General features: G+C 41.1%; 1 protein-coding gene across 1 annotated transcript in view; it reads right to left on the minus strand.

The window, feature by feature from the left end:
* MAN1A2 (mannosidase alpha class 1A member 2) overlaps positions 1 to 24116 on the minus strand; it is a 144930-nt gene that overhangs the window by 108795 nt on the left and 12019 nt on the right. The window contains exon 2 of the mRNA XM_059836282.1: positions 6541 to 6796. Coding sequence (XP_059692265.1) covers positions 6541 to 6796 — 256 coding nt within the window. The remainder of the gene's footprint in view (positions 1 to 6540; positions 6797 to 24116) is intronic.

Consider the following 24116-nt stretch of genomic DNA (forward strand, 5'->3'; position numbering starts at 1 on the left):
CTATCACAGAATGGTTGAGGTTGGAAGAGTCATCTGGCCCAACCTCCCTGCTCAGGCAGGGTAATCTGGAGCAGCCTGCCCAGGTCCCTGTCCAGTCATCTTATGAATACCTCCAAGGAGGGGAACTCCACAACCTATCTGGGCAACCAGCTCCAGTGCTTGGTCACCCTCACAGCAAACAAGGGTTTCCGATGTTCAGATGGAGCCTCCTGTGTTTCAGTTTGTGCCCATTGTCTCTTGTCCTGTCACTGGGCACCACTGAGAAGAGCCTGGCTCCATCCTCTTTGCACCCTCCCTTCAGGTGTTTATATCCATTGATGAGATCCCGCTGAAGCTTCTCTTAACCAGGACAAACAGTTCCAGCTCTTTCAGCCTTTCCTCAGATAAGAGATGCTCCAGTCCCTGAACCATCTTCATGGTGCTTCGCTGGACTGTCTACAGCATGTCCATATCTCTTGTACTGGGGAGCCCAGAACTGGACACAGGACTCCAGATGTGGCCTCACCAGAGCTGAGGGCAGTAGAAGGATCACCTCCCTCGACCTGATGGCAATACTTTGTCTAATGGAGCCCAAGACACCATTCACCTTCTTTGCTGCAAGTGCACACTGCTGGCTCACGTTCAGCTTGGTGACCACCAAGACTCCCAAGTCCTCCTCTGCAAAGCTGCTTGCCAGATGGTTGACCTCCAGCACACACTGGTGCATGGGGTTGCTCCTCCCCAGGTGCAGGACTTTGCACTTGCCCTCACTGAACTGCGTGAGGTTCCTGTCAGCCCATTTCTCCAGCCTGCTGAGGTCCCCCTGGGTGGCAGCACGATGCTCTGGCATATCAACCACTCCTCCCACTTTTGTGTCATCATCAAACTTGCTGAGGGTGCACTCTGGCTCATCGTCTAGATCATTAATGACGATGTCGAACAGGATCAGACCCAGTATTGACCCCTGGGGTACACCGCTAGTTACTGGCCTCTCCCTCCTTTCAGGATCCTAAATGCCACTATCTCATGGCCCCTACATCCAAGGCTGCCGTTGAACTTCACATCCCCAACAAACCCCTCCTTCTTTGTGAGTATGAGGTTTAGCAGAGCACCTCCCCTCGTTGGCTGCACTATAGTTTGGAGGAGTAAGTTGTCATCAACGCACTCCAGAGAACTCTTGAATCGTTTACACCCTGCTGTGTTGTGCCTCCAGCAGATACTGAATTGGTTGAAGCCCCCCATGGAGACCAGGGCCTGCAAACATGAAGCTGCTCCAATCTGTCTGTAGAGTGCCTCATCCACTTGTTATTCCTGGTCAGGTGGTTTATAGCAGACACACACGCTACAACATTACCCATACCAGTCTGCTCTTTAATCCTTACCCATAAGCTCTCGGCTGGTTCATCATCCATGCCCAGGCTGAGATCCAGGTACTCCAGCTGCTCTCTCACATAAAAGAGAACTTCACCCCCTCATTTTCCTGGCCTGTATCCCTCCGCTGCAACACTCCAGTCATGCAAGTCATCCCACCACATCTCCATCCATCTCCACATCTCCATACAACATCACAGTCCTGCAACTGCACACAGATCTGACTCACCGTGTTTATCCCCCATGCCGCACGCATTACTGTACATGCACTTCAGAGAGGTACCCTGGGGCTTGCTGACTTCCCAGAAAGGGTTTTAGGGATTTCTCCAGAACGGTGCCTTGTAGGCGCTTCCTTGCTTATATGCAAATGCTAGAGGTGACCCTGCTTAAGCCCCGTTTTGATGATTTTGTGATCCCCTTCCATCGCATCACCGCAGGCCCTCTGCTCGTCCACCCTGTCAGTCACTCCCTCGCAGGGCTGCTGGTTACTCTCTCCCTCCCCCATTGAATTCCTAATTTAAAGCCCTCCTTACGAGGTCAGCCATCCTGCTGGCAAAGGTGCCTTTGTCCTGCCGTAGCGAGGCGGATCCCATCTCTCCCAGGCAGACCCTGCAAACAGGGTCCCATGGTTGTAGAACCCAAAACCCTGTTGCCAACACAAGTTCCACAACCAACTGATGTGCACTACCAGTGCCCTTCTCCTCGCACCCTTTCCCCTTGCTGGCAGGATCAAGGAGACCACTACCCAGGCCCCCGCGTCCATGACAATCACCCCCAGAGCTCTATGGTCAGCACGAATGCAAAACCAATACTGTATGTAATACAATACATACCAACTTGTATGTCAAACTTACACATCCATAATTTCAACACTTCTCAGACCTCTGGACTTGAACCACCCAAGACCTCTGGACCTGAACAACCCAAGACCTCAAAATAAACATTTAAATGTTTAGAACAAGGTGTATATATCTATATATATATAGAATATCCTGCATGGGATTAGTACCATTATTGGGTGAAATACCCTACTTTAATGAGTATCCAAAATGAATGCTGGCGGTAAGGCAATACTGTGAAATCTTAGGCTTAAACGAAAGAAAACCTGAACACTGAGTAGGGTGAAAAGAGTAACAAAATTGTCCTTATTTGACTGGGTAAAAATTAACTCCTCAAGGAAAACAAAACCCATTTAAAAAAGAGCACTACCTGTAAAGATTACACTTAAACTGCAGAAAAAATTAATATTCTGAACACCATTTAAAGGACATAATAATGGAAATTAAGTGCTGAAAATTCCTAGCGCTCATGCAATTTACATCTAATTTAGCTTGGAAAGGAAGCCAATGTCTTCCAAAAGATGAGTTTTGTTCTTAATTTCTTTGCACTAACCACAATAAAAAAGACACATCTTAAAATCTTTTTGGAAAATTACACAAGTTACATCTACCCTCTTATAAAACCATTTTCTCATCTTTTACTTAGTATGAAAAAAATCACTAAAATATTAATACAAAGCTAAAGTGTAGCAGCAAGAATAATTTTCAGATTGTTTATTCTTAAAATAGTAGTTAATTAAAAACCATAGCATTTTTTAAAAGCCAGGCAGCAAGCTAATATACTAGAGAAGTGCTACAACACATGTACGGTAAGCAGGTGGAAAACCTTTACTTGTCAAAGTTGTTACCGTGCATCTAAAATAATCAGCCAAGTCATAAATGGTCCTTATCGAAATAACTGAATTAATAGCTTGTTAGAACAATATAGACAAATTATAGACTAATTCACTTATGTGAATTAGTTACAGTTGAAAATACAATGTAACACTAAATATAAATATCAGAACTAAAGCCACACAAAACCAAAAGATGCAGATTCTGCTCCTGGTTTATTCCATGACCTTAAGAAGCCTCCCCCTCTGTGCTCAGTAAACATTCCTATTGTATAAAGCTTTCAAATGCTTTACAAAGCTCTCTTAAGAGCATTATACAACTTCATTTTACTTTTATATGCACTTTTAAAAAAATTTTCAAAAATACGTAGTTTGAAGTACTGCAAAAACACTTTTTATACAAAGATCTGTTAAAAAAGTCTTCATCAAGTTGTTCTTTGGAAAGAAGAAGCAGTAGTAAATTTTCTGTAAAAATGATAGAAATCAGAACCCCATTTGAAAGTTCTCCAGTCCTTCTCCCAATTGTAAAGAGCCGTGTTCGTGCTACAAGTTGTCCCCAACAGTCAGCCCAATTCTACATAGTTTTTCACCATTTGATACTAGACTAAATAGGCTGTATAAATTCATTCATTTTGTGAATTTAAGCAGTCTAAAGCTGTTCTGTGAGAGTGAAGTTTCTCAAGTATGCATCAGGACACTTCAAAGTAAACCACGGCATGAGCCAAATGCCTTCGCAGGACCACCTGGAATTTTGAAGCCAGATATGCAGCCCCCAAAGAGCTAGGAGCTTCCCTGCACTCTTTTTTTGGTCTCAATCCAGGCAACCATGAGGTCTTGCATGTCAGAAATGCTACATATGCTAGGTGTAGACCTACGTCAGAGACAGAGTCTCCTGGAACCTGTTCTTTTTTTGTTAAGTCTATCTCATCTACGAAGACTATTTGTATTTGTCTATACTGGTTACAAAAAAACAGTGAGAGAAGACCTCAGTGACGATCACAGCGTATTTCAAAACGCACCTTGCATCTCTGGAAACACTGCAGCCTTCTGTGATGCATTCGATGCTGTCAAAAACAGGTTTCAGGCAAAATATTATTCATCTGACACTGCTAATAAATGTTTTCTCAGCCACGTTATATTCATTGCAATGTAGCAGATGCCAAAACCCAGAAGCAGACAGAGGCCAAACAGAAGTGACAATGCACCAACAACGGGTTCTTCAGCATTATCGTTTGTCCATTCTCACTAGCAGACCCTCCACTCCTATATTCCACCCCTTCACACATCTAGCTGTAGAAGTGATGATTTGCTGCCCTGCATGTAAGAATTTAGAAATCCTGGAGATCACCTGACAGCTACAGTACTAACCAGACTGACTCAACGAAGGCAAGTCACACAGCAAAGACAGCAAGTTCAGTCATGCTAGTGTGATCCTGGACTGTTCAAGCACAGTGGTCACACTGTTGAAGACTGCTCCATACTAAGGTATGATTATCCTAACTGAAGTACTTACCCACCTAATACAGTCCCATAAAAATCTTCGGTCTGGCTGTGAAAAGCTACATTTCAGGAGTCACAATAGGAACCGTCAACAAGTTATGCAATAATAAAACAGTTTGTCAGTGTGACTCACACATAGGCTGATCACCAAAAAAAAGGAGTAAGCCTTCTACAGCACGAGATTTGTGGCAGCTGCAGCTAAGGATCACCAGAGATATTAAACTACCCCGGATTCCTTACTCACAAATTGCTATACCTTCAGGTTTACATCAGGAAGAATTGTCCAAACTTTACTGCTTATTCATGTCACCAAGAAAGTTGCCATTCTGTATTAACCCATAGCGCTCATCTCCTCTCAGTCTACATCCTGACAAAACAACCTCAGAAATGCAAATACTCATTTTTCAACCTTCCCCCCAGTTCCAGGCTTGATCTATAGGAACTTTAGTTGATTATTTCTTCCAGCTGGTTCTTCATCATTAGCTGTTCTCAGCAGTTTCACGTCACTTGGACAAGTCAATTTTATTTACCCATTAAATCCATCAGTGGCAAACTCAAAAGCATTTAAATACAGTAATCTGTAGTTAAAACTAAGAAGAGTTGACAATACATGACTACACCATTAACTGTTCATCTTCACCCTACAGACGACATTTTGAAAAGCAAGATTCTCTGTATAATCTCACTGAAAACGTTTGAGGACACAGTTTCGAAAAGCCGTAGCGCCTTTTGAAATCCACAATTCAGTGCTGTCCTTTAGGCAACAGCCCTGACCAAGCAGGATCAAGGAGGTCCAATATTCCACACACAACTTCTCAGTCAGAAGTGCTTCTGCAGTAGTCACTAACAGACCAGGCATGCCTTCCGGGGAAGGATTTGCTACTCGACAGATTCAAGTAGTGGTACAGCTCCATGCTGTATCACTCATGTATCGTAAGCAGTTATCCGTTATCTGATAAGAGTGGATTTCAGCTAGTCATCATTAATATTCGAAGTAAAATTCCAGCTTGGGTGACCTACCCGCAGCATGGTACATACTCAAGCTGCAACCCCTCCCTATTAGGAGGACAGGCATATGACTGACTTGGTTTGGTTTGGTTTTATGAGCCAACTAAACTCAGATTACAATTTAAGTAGTTACATCGGCTAAATCTTCTCTAAGTGCCATGGTCCTGCATGTTCTTTAATTACAGAGACTGTGCTTGTCTGCCTCTGGCCTGAACCATTCCTGCTGGCTAACCTGATTTTTAGGCATAAAACTAACCAGATTGGAGGAAAAAAGAAAAAGAAAAATAAGGCCCTACAATGTTTCTGCCATACTCGTTAGAAGTACAGACTCAGAAAAATGCCTGGCAATAATAATAGGAAATCGGCATTGCCAGGGCAAAAGAGGGCGATGAATCTCACACCCCAACCAGGAGTGGGAAGGGTAAGACCAGAAACAGCAATTCCCATAGCACAGGCTGCCACAGAACCAAAAGCCCAAGCCGAAACCTTCGTTTGAATGTTTTACAGGTAAATGAGTCTACTTAAATGAACTCCTAGTTTTTTAGAGCCATTTAAAACTTTTGAAAAGCATGTGATAATTTGGTAATTTGCAAATTTTAGCAGTAGGTAATTTTTTTCCTATCTTTTCAATCCACTTTATAAATATTTAAAAATATCCTGTGACACACTAACATATCCCATTCTTTGAGTGGAACCAGGCTCTGCGCTTGCTGCCATTCCATGTGTTAATGACGAACTCACTTTGAACCCATACCACTAAGTTGAAGAAATCCTTAAAATAATTTTTAAGTTGTTATCCAGTGAAATATTAACACCCCAACACCAGGAAAAAACATGCAATAATGCTGATGTTCGTTATTACTTGACGTGCACTTTTGGTTTACTGTTTATTAAAAAGATTTGCAGTTGTGTTTTTCTTTTTAATATAAATCATAACAGTAACTAAATGCCATATAAATAACTGCTATCAGATACAAGAATGGGTAGAACCATATCATCATCATTTTTACCTCTTTAATTTTGTTCCTCTTCTCTCGGATATCCGGGTCTGCTGGTTCTCCACTGTTTATCCCTATAAGATTTGGTAAAGGAACAGGGGGCAGTGGCTTGCTGTCTTTCTTTTTCAGTTCTTGCACTACTTTGTTCTTTTCTGTCTGAATCTCAGCTTGAATCTCATCACGCGATTTCTTCAATTTCTCCTTAGCCTCTTCCAGAGCCTTTTCATGATCTGCTCGGATCTTATTTCTCAGACGTTCCTCTTCTTCTCTAGAGACACAAATGCTGGTCAGCATCTCATTACTAAAAACACATTGCTTATAAACAAACTGTAGCTTCAAAAGAGAAGCCACTTCTCAAGTTGGTTTACTCTAAGTCATTTTAATGATTCAGACAAGTTTATTGAATTACGTTGGTGCACAATCCTACACTGTGTTTGCCATGAACCCCAAAAGAACAGTGCACACATCAGCAAGACTATTGTAGAAAAACGTATTGCAGGGGTTTTCTAGAGTGTATCTCAGCACCTCTGCTTGTCTACTCAAGAATTTAGAGAAGAAAAGCCCTACATCCTGCACTTCAGCTACAGGAAGTGTGCAGAGGCACATCTAGCAATCATTCAGTTTGAAAAAAAAATAATCAGAAGGGCTCTTCCTCGCCTTCTGCATAATAACTACATCGTACATGACTTTTCCAGATCTCAAGTAACCACTACAAAAAAAAAAATCCGCAGACACTCCTTTTATCAACAATGAGGTGTGAGCTGGAAGAGCTGCAAACCCCACCACAGCACGTTTTGTCTTGAGTGCAGAATTCATTGTTCCAATCAGTACGGTCCATAAACCTCACCAGTTAAATGCAGAGTTCATTATAAAGCCATTTGGGAACATAAGAGCTTTTAGTAAAGCATGGGTTTGAAACTTGCTATCAACAAAACCAACATCAACCTGGTTCTAAGCACAATCTTCCATCAAGATCTTTAATGATCAGTAAAAGCTTTGAGATTCACACAGAAAATGAGGAGTGTTTTAAAGCCTGGGTTAAACAAGAGGTTATTCTAACAACAGACAAAAATGGCCTGTTCCAGTCCTAAAATATCTCAAGGCATCAGAAAGATATGCATCAGGCTCTCAGTATAACACAACCTTTTCAAGCTTCTTTAAAATATAGAGTTGCTCAATGACTAACGTAAGCCAAAATAGTTGTAGGGATTTAAAACAAGCCTAGTTACAGAAAACCACCACGCTCCTTCCCTGTTTCCTCCCCCAGGCAAAAACACCTTTTCTACAAAGAGCATTAAGGAGTGGATAACGGATTAAGGCGGTGGATAACGGAAAGGAAAGACGGCAAGCAGCAAGCCATGAAAGAAATACCAAGCTTACCCTATCTGCTTTTAGGAGGAACTGAGCCACTTGACCCACATCACGTGTTTTTTCTAGTATACTGAAAATGTACCAACGAAAAGGAGCAACCACCATCTGATATGTGAGAATTAGAATAGTTCAGTTGGAAGGGACCTATAGCGATCATCTAATCCAACTGCAATTAAAAGTCAATCCAATGTTTACAGAAAAACTAAACACAAGATTGACAACTGTTAACCAAAACCTGACAACAAAAATAATAATATAACTACGTATTTAAATTGAGATATTTTTCCTACAAAGGTAATTAAAAAGATTTGACAAAGTCTATGATAGACTGACAACGTTTCCAGAGATTCAAGCAAATACCAGGTAACTCGCTGGAATGCTGTGTTGGAATATTTGGGGATACGGACAGATCTTACTGAGCTTTGCAAGTATAACAGAACTGGTTTTATTAATCTCACAGATCAAGATGATTTCATGTCTATTATAGAGCACTGCTTCACCTTTACAAAAAAAAGGGTCAAAGAATGAAGCTAATAATTAATAACTTGCATAGAGTTAGGATACAATGGTATCAGAGCAGTCCCATCAGACTGGTCCATTTTATGACGGTTACAGTCCTCTGCCTAAGGAGAGCTGATTTTTAAGCCAAAGTACAATAAATCAAGCTTTTTGTTCCAGAAATTCGCAGTTCAAACCCCCAGTGCACTAGCCCTGACTGCTATCTCATAAACACCCAGTACATTTAACTTAAAATTTATACACCTCTTTGCTCCATCCTTTAGCTTGGGCTCAAAAGCTCAAACAGAGACTTTTTTTTAGGCACACAGTTTATTCTCAATTTGAGAAAGTTTGACATCACTTGGCGTCATCCAGAAAACAACTTCCCAGTTCACAGGCCAACGTGCATAGCATGCAGGGGGAAAACCATGGTACTATAACATAAACGCTCTCAGCAAAATGCATTGTTACACAAAGAGCGTTTTCTTGGCCCTTACATTTTTCCTAAGTGCTATGAGGTTTGCATTTAAAACTATTATAATAGCATTATTACCTTTTGGTATTTCAGTACCAGAAATACAATGCAACGTTTAACAGATGCACTGACTGCAAGGCTTTCAAACTGAAATTCTTCAGCCGCTTTTCTCAACGTGACCCACGTCGCATTCGTATTTCTCCCAAAAAATAAAAAATGAAGGACTGAGCTCCTCGCTTTGACTACCAAATCCAAGCTCATTAACACTGTTGAACAGTAACAGTCCTCCTCTCTCTCAATTGTAGAGCAAAGAAACAACTTTCAAAGTGGCAAAAGACTAGTCTAAAGAGAAAATACAAGTAATACCATTTAGGATAACTTTTACTTCTACTGTGACCCACTTACGGGGAAAATAACTTTTTTGTATTCCCATAAAAGTAACTCACAATCTATTGTGGCAGCAACGTGCTCAATTCAGTAACAAAAGCAGCTGAAAATTTCTATCAGCTGAACGATTTGAAATCACAGGTCTGTGGTCTGGCAAGCTTTGCTAAAGCTAGCAGAGGGCTCTGTGCAGATGCAGCTAGAGAGGGTGGGAAGGAGGCGGCCAGAACGAGACGTCATTCCCCACAGTCAGGTTCTCGCCAGCAGACAGCCCGCTGTACAGGAGCCAGAGAGACGGCTTACAGAGACCGAGAAATAGGGAGTGTTAACTGAACATTTAAGAATCAAAATACTTCAGTGTGGGGATAATGTATTCTGGAGGTACATTTCTCATCTTCAAAACCTCAGTTTCTGGAGGCAAGCAACAGCCTTTACCTTCTGAGTAGGTCTACTAACATTTTCTTAATAGATACTGAAATTCTTCTTGCAAAGGATCAACCATCACTGAAAAACCTGATTTTTTAGACAAACAGGGCAACAATTGTCTCAGACCTTAAAAAAAAGATGTTCAAGGTATATCCACATTAACCTAATTTGCAAGGGATGCTTTACAATGAGCGTGCTTTATCCATAAATAGAAATGTTTTTGGTAAAACCCACGGTTAACATGCACGTCCCCAAAATACAATCCCCCTGCACGAAAAAGATTAACAATGTTTGAGGAGCTACAGTGAGTCTGACTCACTAAAATGAGTCACTGGCGATATGCTTTGTGCACCATCAAGTGCCATGAAGATTCTGCCTTCACCTTTCCTTTCCATTCTCCGTCCGGGGTGCTGCATACAACAGCAATAATAAAACCTCCATCACTACCAACTTCATCTATTTCTAGATGCAAACTGCGTGAAACTGCCATAAATTGGAAAACAAGTTTTGAACTCACATCTGTTTACGCTGCAGGAACCACTATACAAACAGACAAAAGCTGTTGATTTCTACAGCACTATAATCCAATTAGAGTCATTAAGGAGGTTTGAATGACAGCCTACTTTCCTTCAGCCACTCAGCAGAATACCTAAGCGTTTGAAGAAAATACACAGAGACTCAATAGAGATGAAAATTCCAGCGCTAACTGTATGATCAGCTCCAAGTCTTCCAGGAAGTGACATTTTGAGACAAACATAAGAAAATAGTAAGATGAAGGGAAAGGTCAGCAGGTATTTGAGGGAGTTTACAAGAGACAGTACAAGAGCTTCTTCTGCAGACAGATATTCTCTATGCAATTACCAATAACGGACAGCATGAGCTACAAGAAATGTCATATTCTACGTTCCAGCTGAAGACATATTTTACCAAGTATTTTCAAGTGTATGACCCTAATGGAAGAGAAAAAAAAATAAAAAACCCACACCCCTAAATACCAATACCACGTTTCTTCTGAGTTCATAAGCAACAAGAGCTAAGTGAAAATACAGAATAAAGTTAAGAGAATGAGAAGATTGGAAGTGTGTGAGCAGCTGACACCCCCCTCAAGTCATACCCAAACACCAAGCAGCTCCCCATCCAGCGTAAGAGTCAGCAATAGTTTAATGCATGTAGAGAGCACTACATTAAAATACTGAAAATTAAAGAAAAGAGACCTCAGAAATGATCAATCTAAAAATGCATGATTGGAAAGAATCCCAGCATAAACATATACATCAAAATGTGTCAAACAGTTTCCCTATTCAACTACCCACCCCACTTCTAGGCAACATAAGCAAACTCCTAAAATACAGAGTATTTTGAGTAAATCTTCAAAAACCTTACCTAACAGAAAGCTGCTGCTTCCTTCTAGTCACCCCTTCTAGTCACCCTAGTCACGCCAACAGCTTATTCTAAAGTCTCAAGACAGAGGTTCAAGGACCATGGAACTACAACAGTAGCTAATTTAAGATGAGGAGTATTATTAAAAGAATCTGTGATTAGACTATTTTTGCCAGCAAGAACCATAAATAGACCTAATAATTAGAATTTGAAACCAGAAACAGGTGCAAGATTTTTAAACAATCACTGTCATTAGCAATTGCAGCTGTTATTCAGGAACACTGTACACTCTCAAAGCAGCCACGAGCTGTCTAAATATCATTCAGAAAAGACTTATAAAAGAATTATAACCCTTGATAACCGAATCACTAATCGAAGCTTAACGTGCTTTAATAACGCACGCAGTAGCGAGCCTTCTGAACTTAGCAGCTACTAAAGCTGCACTTGCCAAGACAATGACTTATGTTAAAAGTCTCTCCTATCTGCTGTGACACAATGGGCTCTTTGGAAACTGAACTGCAAAAAAAACCCCAAACCAAACACGCTTTCAAACGTCTTCCTAAGAGCCAAGATCAAAAAAGGAAATTAAAGTGGAGTCAAGCAACGGAAACTGGACATCAGCAACTGTTCTCTCACACTAAAAAGCAAAGCGCTGGGTCACTACAGCAAAAGGACAACCAGTTTATTATTATTTGGATTTTCAGCAGATGGATAGACAAGAACTGTTAAAGCACATAAGTATTTGTATAAGTCTATCATCCAGAAATAAAACCCTCTGTGGAAATTCTGAACTTTTACCCTTTTGTCAAGGTTGATCTTCAACCAGAAGCTACTTTCAGAGACACAGTTAAACAGAAAGATAGGCACTAATTTAAAAAAAAAATAAAAATTTTTGAGTTAGTGCCTAAAAAACATTTCACAGGTTAACTACAGAAGTTGCTGTTCCCTCCAATCTCGCATCATACACAATTTTATAACATCCATACATATTACAAGCCCATCACGTTCTCCTAGCGTATGGAGAATATACATTCATGACACACAAGGACACTGGAGATATATATATACTGCCCCTCATTGCCCAGAAAATTAACCCAAATGGCAGATTCCTTGAGTGGTTTCTTTTAGACAAAGGTGACAGTAGAATTTATTTCTAACAAGTGGTTAGATTTGCATATGACATGAGCACTGCTCCTCAAACACAAGGAACATGAGACAGTCCTTATTCGAGTCCTCTTATCCCTCTCCACCCAGTTTCAGAAGTTTTTCCTCTTGCCATCACAATTCCCCCTGACCTTTTTCATGTTCCTATTTCCTGCCTTCCTCTACTCTTATTTGTACCAACTTAGGCTCTGCTAGCTTGCTTCCTTGGTCTTCTACAAAGGCATGGCCAACACTCTGAGCACCAGTCCTCCTCGCTTTCATCACGCAACTTCTTTGGACCATGCTAGGGAGAGGAGAGAATTAACTCACTGACGCAGGCACTCCCCTTTAATTCTAAATATGCCCTCTTAAATTCCATGTAGACCTCCTCCAAACAAAACTTCCTTCCACTTCTGTGCAATAAATGATATCCCTAATTGCTCTCTTTTACAGCCAACTCTTAGACCAAGAATCCGGGCCTTCAGCCACCTTCATCACTGCTCTCAAAAACTCTTCTCTCTATGATGGAAGCTCACAGCCCCTGTTCCAGATCTGCTCTCTTATCTAAGCCAAAACCTCAGTCTCCGACATTTCTTTGTAGGTAGCTGGGTGCCACCTTCAAGCCAAGTGAACTGTAACTTAACCTTTAATCTTCCCCCCACATCTGTTCAGCAGTGGAAACTTCTCCGTTGCCCAGATTGCCAGTGTCTGAGCATTCTTCCCATTTCCTAGAACTTGACTACACCTAAATTCTTCTGCTTAGTTTCCATGTATTTTAAATGCACTCTTTCTTAACCGATACAGTTAGAAGCCCTCAGAGCTTGATCTTGTTCTGTTCATCCAGCAATTCTGATAGGAAGACAATCCACTTAACTACTTGCATCCTTACATCGCCTTTCTGTATTTTTTCTTCTGCAAAAACTGTAATTCATTAAATGTAGTTTTCTAGGCACAACAGAAAGAAAACACAGCCATTTCTAGATGTCCGATACGTCAAATTCACGGATTTCCATGCTGATCATTAGAGGCCACTGCTGCTTGTTACGCCTGTATCTGTCTCTACACAATTGTTTTCCTTTGTCTTGTAGTTTAGGCAGGGCCTTTGGAAGCAGCTCTGGAATGAGGACAAGCAAAACCCTTGGGGAATATATTTCGAGAGAATTTCATAAATGCAGATTGAACAAGCACACAGAACTTGCAGAAAGGAGTAGAGAGTTGAAGCACATCCCTTATGCATGAAGAGCAAGCCCTCTGCTGCAAAACTGAAAGTCAAAAAATTCCTTGGTATTGCTAGGTATCTTATAAGGTTTTGGAACATAGCCAGATTCTTCATAAATCATCCTAAGGCAATGAACCCAATTAAATACGTCATTAATAAAGTGCATTAACATATAACACATCTTTTGTTTTCTTTCCACAATCAAACATAGAACATGTATAACTTCTGAAGAAAAAAAAAAAGACATCCTTAGGGAATTATTTGCTTCCCAGGTTATGAATGTTAACATGAACAGAATTGGGAAAATTTTTTATCTTGAGATTCTGTCAAGTGCTGTGACCATGAGCAAAGGCATTTGTTCCTCACCTCTGTCTACAGCAGCCACACGATCCCAAGTGCCAACTCAAAAAAGGAGGAGGGTGCCAAGGTCAAGTCAACAGCTTTCTTGGGACCTGAAAGCACTGTCGTAGCTGGTACAGTCAGCTGAAGTTTTACTAGCTAAGAAAGGTACACATTTTCTACAAACACTCCAACAGTTTCATCCAGATTAGCAGCCAGGCATTCATCAACACTAAGAAGGGTCGCTAGAGACTGCGTAAGCATTTTAAGATTTCATGAAATTTCTTAGTTTTGTCATTACAGTATCAGCTGAAACAGATTTTTCAGAAGAATCAGATCAACTATTTCAGGAAGAAATACGGTACTTTTTAAGACTACAACAGCAATGAATGCAACTTTCATTAGTAAGGAGCAAATAAAAAATATAAATTACACATAACACCTTACACAAGTTTTCAACTACATATAAGCAAACTCATCCAGTTTGTAGTGTCTTAATGTCATTCAGGTACGAAAACACTTCATTAGGAAAAGCAATAGGTGCATGAAGTTCAATGATGTAGAGTTTTCAATCACTACAGCTCTATCAAACACGTCTCATCTAGATCCTTTCTGCTTATACGATGTAAGAGAGAATTCAATTAGATTTGCCTCAAGGCATTAACATATAATCAAAAGTAGGCATTATTTCAGAATTTTTGCTGATTAAAGAAACTTCATTTAACAGCTGCAGATAATTTCCTCTGTGCAGAATATTAAGCCTCTGCAGAATAAGGTCTTAAATCTGATTGTCAAAGCACTTACAGTGCTAATATAGAGGAAAACAATTACATTATTTTTCAGGAATCAATCTTACTTCTAAAAACAGACACTGAAAAGCCTAAGTCTTACTAAAAGTTTATGAAATTTAGGATCTCCTCATGTTTTATCAAGAAACCTGAATGACGAGAATATTGCTACCCGCCCTGTGTAAAAGGATTTTAAATAGCTTCCTCTCTCCCAGCACCATACTAACTGGAGCATCAGATCTTCCTTTCTAATTAGTGCCCCAATGAGACAGATTTACTTATTTTTTAAGGTAATAAAGATGGAAGAACTTCACAAGAAGCAGGAGCAACAAAATACATATAGACTATGGGAATAAGAAACAGAAAAATAAATCAGTATTGAACAAGAGAATGGGCTAGGATAAAAAGTTAGAAATGAGCAAGATAGTAAGAACGAGTATCTAGAAACAGAGTTGATTTTGATGCGGGATTCCAACAGCACCAAAACTAGTAGGATAATTTTAATTCAAAACTGCAGAAGCCTACTACAATTAACGATGTCAAACCACAGAATTTTCTACTGGAAACACTGCTGCTGTACAAGTTTAGCTATGTATATAGCAATGTATTTACACTCTACTCACCACAGTATGGACAAACATCATGGATACTATAGTATTTATTGATATAAAAGTTTGATCAGGGCAGAATAATACATAGCTGGTCCTGTGATATTGAGAAAGCAACGAACTGGATTCTCATGCAAGAGCAGTGCGTCGTCTCTGCTTCCTATTAAAGAAGGCATTTTTACAAATAAGCACATTTATATATAGGACAAAGCAGTCTTGCTGATGTTGATGGCACCAATCGGATACTGAAGCGTATGCTCAAGGAGAAATAAAATGAACCAGAACACTCCCATAACACAGCATCAAGCTCTTAAAGATTATTTTACATCCAGTCTACTACTACTGACAAAAACTAAGTTTCCAATAGGAAAAAAACCACAAAGAGACCAACCCAGCAACACAAGTCAAGAAGGACAAATAGAGTGGTGCCTTCTATGATTTGGCATATATCATAAAAGTTGCTGCAGTCGGAAGCATTACTGTGTTTTCCATACCACTCAAAGCTCATCTTTCTCAGAGGTCAACATGCTACGATCTTTACAAAAATCATTTATTCTTCTTTATTCTATACGAAATTAAGTATTTGGTAAACACTTGTTTTTCACAAGGCTAAAACCAAACCTGCTTTGGTAGCAACTTCTTCCCAGGAAAACCACAGTCCTACTTAAGCTGCCTGATAGTAAAGAGAATCCTAGTATTAGCCAGACTTAGATGGCTAATTTTAGACTCAAAAAATAGACTCAAACACCTGAAAATCAAGAAGATTACTGGTTTCCACTACACCTTAATTCTCACCCTTTTGAACACATGAAGAGCCACACTAAAGTCGCATGTGCAAGTGCAGAACTAGTACTTCCTACACGACTAAACATTTTCACATTCTCTGGAATGAAATTGAGATTTTTCAAAAATATAACTCTTACATGATTTTTTTACCTAAAGAAAATGAATCATGGGCCCCTTTTTGTACAACGCCAGCAACCGTTTCAGTATATGCTCTACAGAAGCTTGCACTACATCTTCAGCACTACAGTACTGACTTGCTACTCCTTCACCCCCTCCCTGTACTAGCTACATTGCCTGAGGGTTGTGCCAAGACGGGATGCTGCGTACACAATCTTAGATTTGTACAGGAAGTCTGGGAGGAGATGGGAACAGAAACAAGAAGGAAGCAACAACAAAGGAATTCCAATCACACAGATGCATCACACACAGCATCCTTGCTCTCCTTTCTTTCCTGATCTTCTTTGCCCCAGAATTACAAATCCCCCATTTCGCACATGATACTGCCAGAGGAGGAAAGAAGTTCCTGGAGGCATGCAGAACATCTTCAGGAGTGACTGAAAGGACCCCAGTAGCCTCCAGGAATTGAACAAGTTTTAAGTAGGAGCCTTAGCCAGCCAAGAAACTCCTTTTCCTTCCACATACCCACACAGTAAAGAAGAAAAGGAATTTCTTAGCACGTCTATTGATTATAGCATGCTCTTGTTCAGGTAGTTTAGCCCAGTAACAGAACATGTGGTATTGGTTTGATTGATAAGCTATGAAGAGTTTCCTAACATTTCACCTGAGATACAGAAAGAGCAATATATAAGAACATTTAGGCAAAAGAGAAACAGGATTTTACCTGTTTACCCTCACAAGATACAGCCTGAAAACTTTCCTCCAGCAGATATCAAAGGCTTGCTGAAATCACTATGTAGGAAAGTCACAGAGAAAGCTGCATTAATTCCTTGCAATGGGAAATGCTAAATATAAACGTATTAAATACTTAATATACCGGGATAGCCTCACTCTCCACATGTGGTAGGACAGATGACGCTTCTGTGACATTCCACATAGACATCATAAGCTTGTTCTAAAATGAAGGAACAAGAGGGGATATACTTGAAAAGAATTTGCCCAAAAACAACACCAAAAAACCCACACTAAGCGTGTCGGTCCAAGAAGAACAATAGTAGAAAAAGATAACTCCTGGTCTACTCTTGTTTTGAAAAAAAAGACCAAGCAAACCATAAAATAGACCAAGGAAACTTTCCAAGCAACACAGTTAACAAGCAAACACCTCTATTAACCCACTTTTATATAATTAACTTGATTTTATTTTGTTAAGAACAGGACTTGAAAGTTTTATTTAGTTTCAAATAAAAATCAGAAAAAAGTTAAACACCAACCGTGAGCAGTAATATTTGGCTGACTTTTGAAAAAGTGTCAAGTAAATAACCTTAAAAACAGAGCTTGGGACACTAGAAAAGAAAAATAGGGTGCCAAAAGGCATTTGCTGTCTAGAATTGTGTTTGGGGGTAGGGGGGTGTTTTTTAAGGGAACTAAGAAGCAGCAATCACTAAAAATTATGACAAACATTTTAACATCCTAGTGATTCAAAATGGTAAGGCTGGAGCTTTACATCCATAAGAGACTCCACCATTTGAGCTAACAGAGGATGACAGCCCCCTGCTATCAGTTACTATGTAGGTCAACAACAGAGGAAGAGAAAAATACCCTGACAGGGTTTCACACATATCAGCTTGCAGCAGAAGAAAGTCTCCAGCTACAGTTTCACATTATATTTAAGCTGATTAATACCTAGCTACTGCCAAGTGAAAGGTCCCACTCAACCTTGCACCAGCTCTGGCACTTGTCAGTGGCTGCCAAACTGACTGAGGGTCTTAACACAGTAGACTATCTGGGGGCTTGGTAGTGCTCTCCTGGACAGTTGTTCGTTCTGAGGTTTTTTGCATGGAGTTAGTTCCCTGAATTAGCTGATGGTGGAGTCAGATGACAGCCAAAGGTAATGTGGGTAAAGAAGCAGGAGCAATCTTCCCTCTACGGATGAGTCCACACAGCCTTCTCAACAGAGCCTGCCAGAGACAAATGTGTAAACTGTAGCCTTAAGGTGACCGGTATAACAAGAAACGAAACTAACTGTAGAACTCGGAAGTAAACAGTCAAAGCCAACAGTAATAAGACAAGGATCTGCTGGAAATTGAGGACTACTGGATAAAACCATGGCGAGATAAATGACTGACTGGACAACCCACACAACAGCTTGAGCAGAGATCACCAACGCAAGCACAAGCCGTGGAAGGTTAAGCTTTGGGAAGTTCTTCTGACAACCTCGGAAGGGACCCATCCACAGACCCAACTTCCAGTCGGAGAGGAGATGACACTGCCTTCACTGTATGCCCAAGGCAGAGAAGCCGCCTGTGTGGACTGGTAAGAGAATATCCCTGGATGAGTAAGAGTTGCCCACCGTCAGCATGGGTGCCCTCTCCTGATCACCAGCCAGACAGCGCACAGGAACACAGCTTCTCCGGTGTTGCTGCAGTGAGTCACTGATGACTATAAAATTAGTAGTTCTGTGGCAACAAGTCAACCAGCATGTGAATGATGCTTGTATGTCCACGTATGCTGCCAATTTATTAGGTTAAAGATTGGTTGTGTATGACTGCAGCATTAATAATATGATCAACAATAGTAGTCGGAATATTGGTTTATGTAATAAGGAACATAGAGTTATAATACCCTTTGTGCTGGTCACCATCTCTGTGCAAATCATCCTTTAAGTTTCAGGGCTTTAGTTGCCCTACAAAAGCCAGCTCCCTTACTCCTTATGCTGGTACTCAGGAGACCAGGCAGCAAGCCAGTCAGCCAGCGGTGAACGGAGCCAGCTGAAAAATCACCGATCATTTCAGGCCAAATCAGGTCTCCTAACTGGCTGCCGGCCCAAACGCTGCTGTTGGGGCAAGGATATAGGTAAGATTAAATGGCTGGGGACACAGCAGAACAGGACATGAGCTTCAAGTGTTACAGACCTGCATGTTCAGGGACCCTAAATTAGAGCGCAAGCTATAAAGATCACGTTTTCTGCACTCACATGGCCATTAACCCCAGTCATTCCCCTCCCCACCATCACTTCTATCCTTTCACTCAGCCATATGGTTTCCTCTCCTCTAGTTTATCCCAATGATACCGCTTCCTCCATCACATAAGAGTCACTCCCCACCATCCTAAATTTTATTTATGCCTTATGAGCACCAACTTGCTTCAAATGTCTCCTCTCCCCAAGGCCACTCCAATTAGTCTTTGATATCTCACTCAGCCAACACCCGCCTCTTCTTATGCCTCCGACAACGCTGATCTTTTTCTACTTAGGGAAAAAGGGGAGGAAAGCAAAAGGCACTATTTCACAGTCATCCCACCCCCTTTTATTTTGCTCTGTGTGCAGTTCCCATCTCCAGCTTCCAAAGAAAGAAGTTAATTGCTGCTCCTCACCACCACCAAGGTGCAATTTCCCGCTCCAGGTTCCTGTTCCTGATCAGGTACTTCTTCCCTTTTCCCACTCCATATACTGGAAAAATGAGACTTATATTAACTGCAGCAATGTCCTTTTCCTGATGTCTGTGTTCAAAAGGGGCACCACAGTAAGTATGGTAGCTCCCTCCTTTTACACCGCGAGTCTTCTCGGCAGCCTGATCTCCAGCAGTAAACCCCAACTCTCACCAACTGAACAAAAACAGCTGGAGAAAGTTAGCGATTTAAAGTAATAGCCATGATATTAGTATGGTCTTAGTCTAAAAATTCTCAATTGTTCAAATATAAAATAAGTTGACAGCAAAAATACACATAAAGAAAGACTACTGCAAACTGAAAGCAGCAAAGAGCGTACAATGTAGGATCAGAGATGGCAAGCTTTCAGGTAAGCAGATGGTACTAGACTTCTCTGCATGGGAAACCCTCTGGCAGGTCTTACAGAGCTCTAAGGAAGTGACCACCCTCACACAGATGTTCTGTCGACACAAGCTACCACATTTCCGTAACACTATTTTACTCACCCAGCCAGAGTTGCTTTGCACATCCCAGAAGCAAGGGTGCTATAAATATCCTGTTGGAAGTTCACATGTACTGCTCAGATTTATCCTTCTCCACCTATAGCTGTTACCATATGGGTATGGTATATGGATAAATTGATACCTGCATATCAACACATTTAAAATCAGAATAGTCATCATGTTGTATGGCCAAGAGCCTGAAGAGGAAGAGGAGGGGGAAATCCCTGGGATCTACCCATATGAGACTGAAACGAGCTCTTCATTACAAGGGGACAATACTACTAGGGGTGTGCAGCTTAGTCCAAACACAGCTCTACAGCAATTTCTCTCGACTTGCTCCTCTCGCCACCAAGAAACAGCTCGGCACAACCCTCCTGGCTAATGCAGCACCAGCACTCATCAATTCGCCTTGCTGTGGCACAGGAGCAGCATTTGACGTGTCTGAAAGACACACGTCAGCTCCCCGCACCGCCGGACTGGCAGGATCACACCCGTCACCAGCACTCCCTCCCCTCCATGCAGCAGCAGTTTAAAATGTAGCCCTGCTTCACAGAAACTGGAAGAATTATGGGGCAACAACAGAGCAAAAAAAAATTAGTTTGAACTCAGTCTCCGAATATCAATAGCTTTCGGAAGGTATTTCGTGACACGTCATGAGAAAAACCCAGATGGGACAGGAGCTGCAGGCAATATTCTGTTGTTAAACACAGTCCCTACTTATTTCAGGGGAAAAAGACCAAATATATATAGCACTTATACGGCGATTCAAAAGGATTTCATATAAGAGGACACAGACTGCAGTGTGGATATACTTTTAACAGTAATACCGGATTAATTAAAATAGAAATACTCCATAAAAGTTCCTCTCCCATACAGCACCGCTGGGACTGGTTAGATGGAAAGAACAGCAAAGCTTTATACCGCTCCACTTGGCAAATCAGCCAAAACAGTCGCTAAAGATAGAGCAACAAAATACCTGGAAATCATGACGTACGGTCTAATCTGCACTGTTCCACCGAGCAAAACTGTATCTCATTACTCCCAAAGTTCTTTCATCCTCTGCTTTATTGCCAAGATTAAAGACAACTATGCGACAAATTATTTAGCCTTCCACGTGTTTTTAATAAGTTTCCACATTAAAATAATCCACCCTGCTAATAAACTACACAATCTTGATTCAAGAGACAGATAATTGGGTGTTGGGCGGGGTTCCCTTTTAAAATAGGCCAGAAAAGCAACACTGAATTAGTAACTCCCCACTCCATGTAACAACGCAAGGCTCACACCACTCAGTACATTTATGAATATGGAAAGCAGGTTTTTGCACGTCAGAGGAAAATAGAGCTCGCAAAGTCACAGAAAGGTTGAGGTGGGAAGGGAGCTCTGGAGGTCATCTGGTGCAAGCGTCCTGCTCAAGCAGGGCCACCTAGAGCCAGCTGCCCAGGACCGTGTCCAGACAGCTTCTGAATATCTTCAAGGATGCGGATATCATTACCATAAATTATGCAGCGGAGTCTCCTCATATATGAGCAAACTGCAGAGAATATGAGTGATAAGCTTCACTCTGAAAAAGACACCTTCCCAACTGCAATGTCTTCCCAACTGAGTAAACAATACTGTTGACAACCAACAAGGATAGTAAAATCCAGCCCACAGCCTAAGGAATGACTGACCCGTAAACCAGGTAAGGATGTTAGCATCATGACAGTAAACGCAACAGAATGCAAAAAAAAAAGTATAAAAGAGGACACTGATGTGTAAATGACTCTTATACATTACAATTAAGTCAGCTAAAGATGACTTGGCATTACAGAATCACAGAATCACTAAGGTTGGAAAAGACCTGTAAAATCATCGAGTCCAACCACCAACCCAACCCCACCATGCCCACTAAACCATGTCCCACAGTGCCACATCTACACGTTCCTTGAACACCTCCAGTGACGGTGACTCCACCACTTCCCTGGGCAGCCTGTTCCAATGCTTCACCACTCTCTCCATAAAGAAATTTTTCCTCATATCCAGCCTAAACCTCCTCTGGAGGAACTTGAGGCCATTCTTCAGGAACTGCTAAGCAGATCTTTTGATCATATACATCTGCAATAAAAATATTGTCAGGATACAAGAAGTGAAACAAAATACAGCAAATGAGCGATGTTTCAGTAGTACATACATCTAGAACTCCAGTGTAGTAGTACATCTAGTATAGACATTAGAACTATCATGGATGTTTTTCATAAACCTACGATAGTACTAACAGATTAAACTAAAGCAATAAAACGTTAACAGCCATCAGTGCTATTTCCAGTACCAGTGCACTACTTTTTAATATTAAATGTTTTACAGACTACATGTACAGGCTTTAGATGTATGCAACAACACGAGTTGGACACAAACTACTCTTGACATAACCAAGACAGAAAATACACAGAAGTCCTGTAGTCCAGAACGTGCATCTAAAACAACGGAAGAGTTGGGGATAGAAAATGTTTCAGCGATTTGATCTTTGAATTGTCTTCATCAATAGGATCTCAGATTTTTCAGATAGCTTGATAAACAGTACCCACTGTGTTATCTTCCTCTGTTGATTTGCTTAATACAATCACATATACATTCATCATGGAAAGTCACATTTCTTCCTTCACCACCGCCGTAGACAGCTTTCTAAATTCCCAGCAACTACATGCAGTTCATGGTCAGTTGTAGTCATACGTTTGATTCCTTTAAGGTTGTAATTTAATCTGCTTCATTAGCTCAAATGATTGTGGCAACTCCCTTACCTCTTTCATGAAAAAGAGGTCATTTCCCTAACAAATATATTATCCATATATAACAGTACATAATTAAGAGATGACTCAAACAGGGTAACATTGTTGATTTGACTAATGGAAACTCTGGAACTGGAAAACAACCCACAACTCTTTCCTTTGCTGGCTGTAGGCAACAAAATCATGTTTATTTTGAGAAGTTCAGACCCAATAGTTTCAAACATACTGGTCCAAAGAAGACAAGCACGCAGTCCCAAGATCACCAAACCAAGAGATTTGACTCTTTACAACCCGAAGTCCAGTGTGAGCTTGGGCTCAGCTCCACCAAAACCGAACTGTTATGTTCTGAGAGGATACTCTCACAGCTGTAAGCCACAAAAGGCAAGAAAAACAGTGAAATTGCCGAGAGACTAACTTAATTCAAGAGAAAAATATTGACTCAAAAAGGCATAAAATATGAGGGGAAAAAAAAATGGAGTTGGAATATGTCGACTCAGCAAGATCAAGAGTCAACCCACTCCACGAATCAAAAGCAAGCTGGTATTTTCCTACCTTACACCTTCCAGGCGAGCAGGGACTCATCGAGCTGGTAAGCACATTAATCCTTGGTAAATAGCCTAACTGGCCAGGCTCTCCGCACGAGCCAGCACTGTGTATCTCCTGCTTGAAGAACCTCTGTGTATGCCGGAAGATGTCGAGCCCTTACCCATGGCAATTTTATAGTCAAAGACTATTTCTGAAGATTAATACTGCGGCAAAAGGTCGTATCCTTGCAGCCACTGCCATGCATGGAAGTTCGGTATCAGAGTTGGAAGTTCTTCCCAACCCTAAAGTAAAGATGCTGCAAAATCCAGCACTCAGAGTAGGGAATAAAAGCTTATTTCCCTCCGCTATAAACATTATGTCACCTTCAGTCATTATTTTGGATTCCAGAAAGAAGGGATGGGAGAAAAAACATTAAGAACACAAAACCTGGTATTTAAGATGGCTGTCAAAGCCTAATGCAGCTTCCCTCCTTGAGGATTTCTGAAGTTTTATGGAGGCTTTTATTTACTCTTGCTTCTCAGAGGTTAAACTTCAGTCATTCTGCATGGTTTAAAAGAAGATGAGGCGATATTAGCCACCCGTCACCACCGCGCCTTTCACAACCACACCTAGCCTTCGTGGGAGAAAGGTTGGGGCAAGGATAACTGTGATCTGAAAAACAGCACGGCGTAAAGGAACATCAGAAAAACTTCTGGGTTACACCTCCACCCACCTCCTCCTATCCTCCCCTCCCAGCTTCCCCATCTCCACGTAGCAGAGAAGATGGTGATGCTGGTTTAGATGTCTCGGCCTGCACAACCATTGGAGAGCA

This window comes from Gavia stellata, chromosome 1 (assembly GCF_030936135.1).
Source record: "Gavia stellata isolate bGavSte3 chromosome 1, bGavSte3.hap2, whole genome shotgun sequence".
Classification (NCBI taxonomy): domain Eukaryota; kingdom Metazoa; phylum Chordata; class Aves; order Gaviiformes; family Gaviidae; genus Gavia; species Gavia stellata.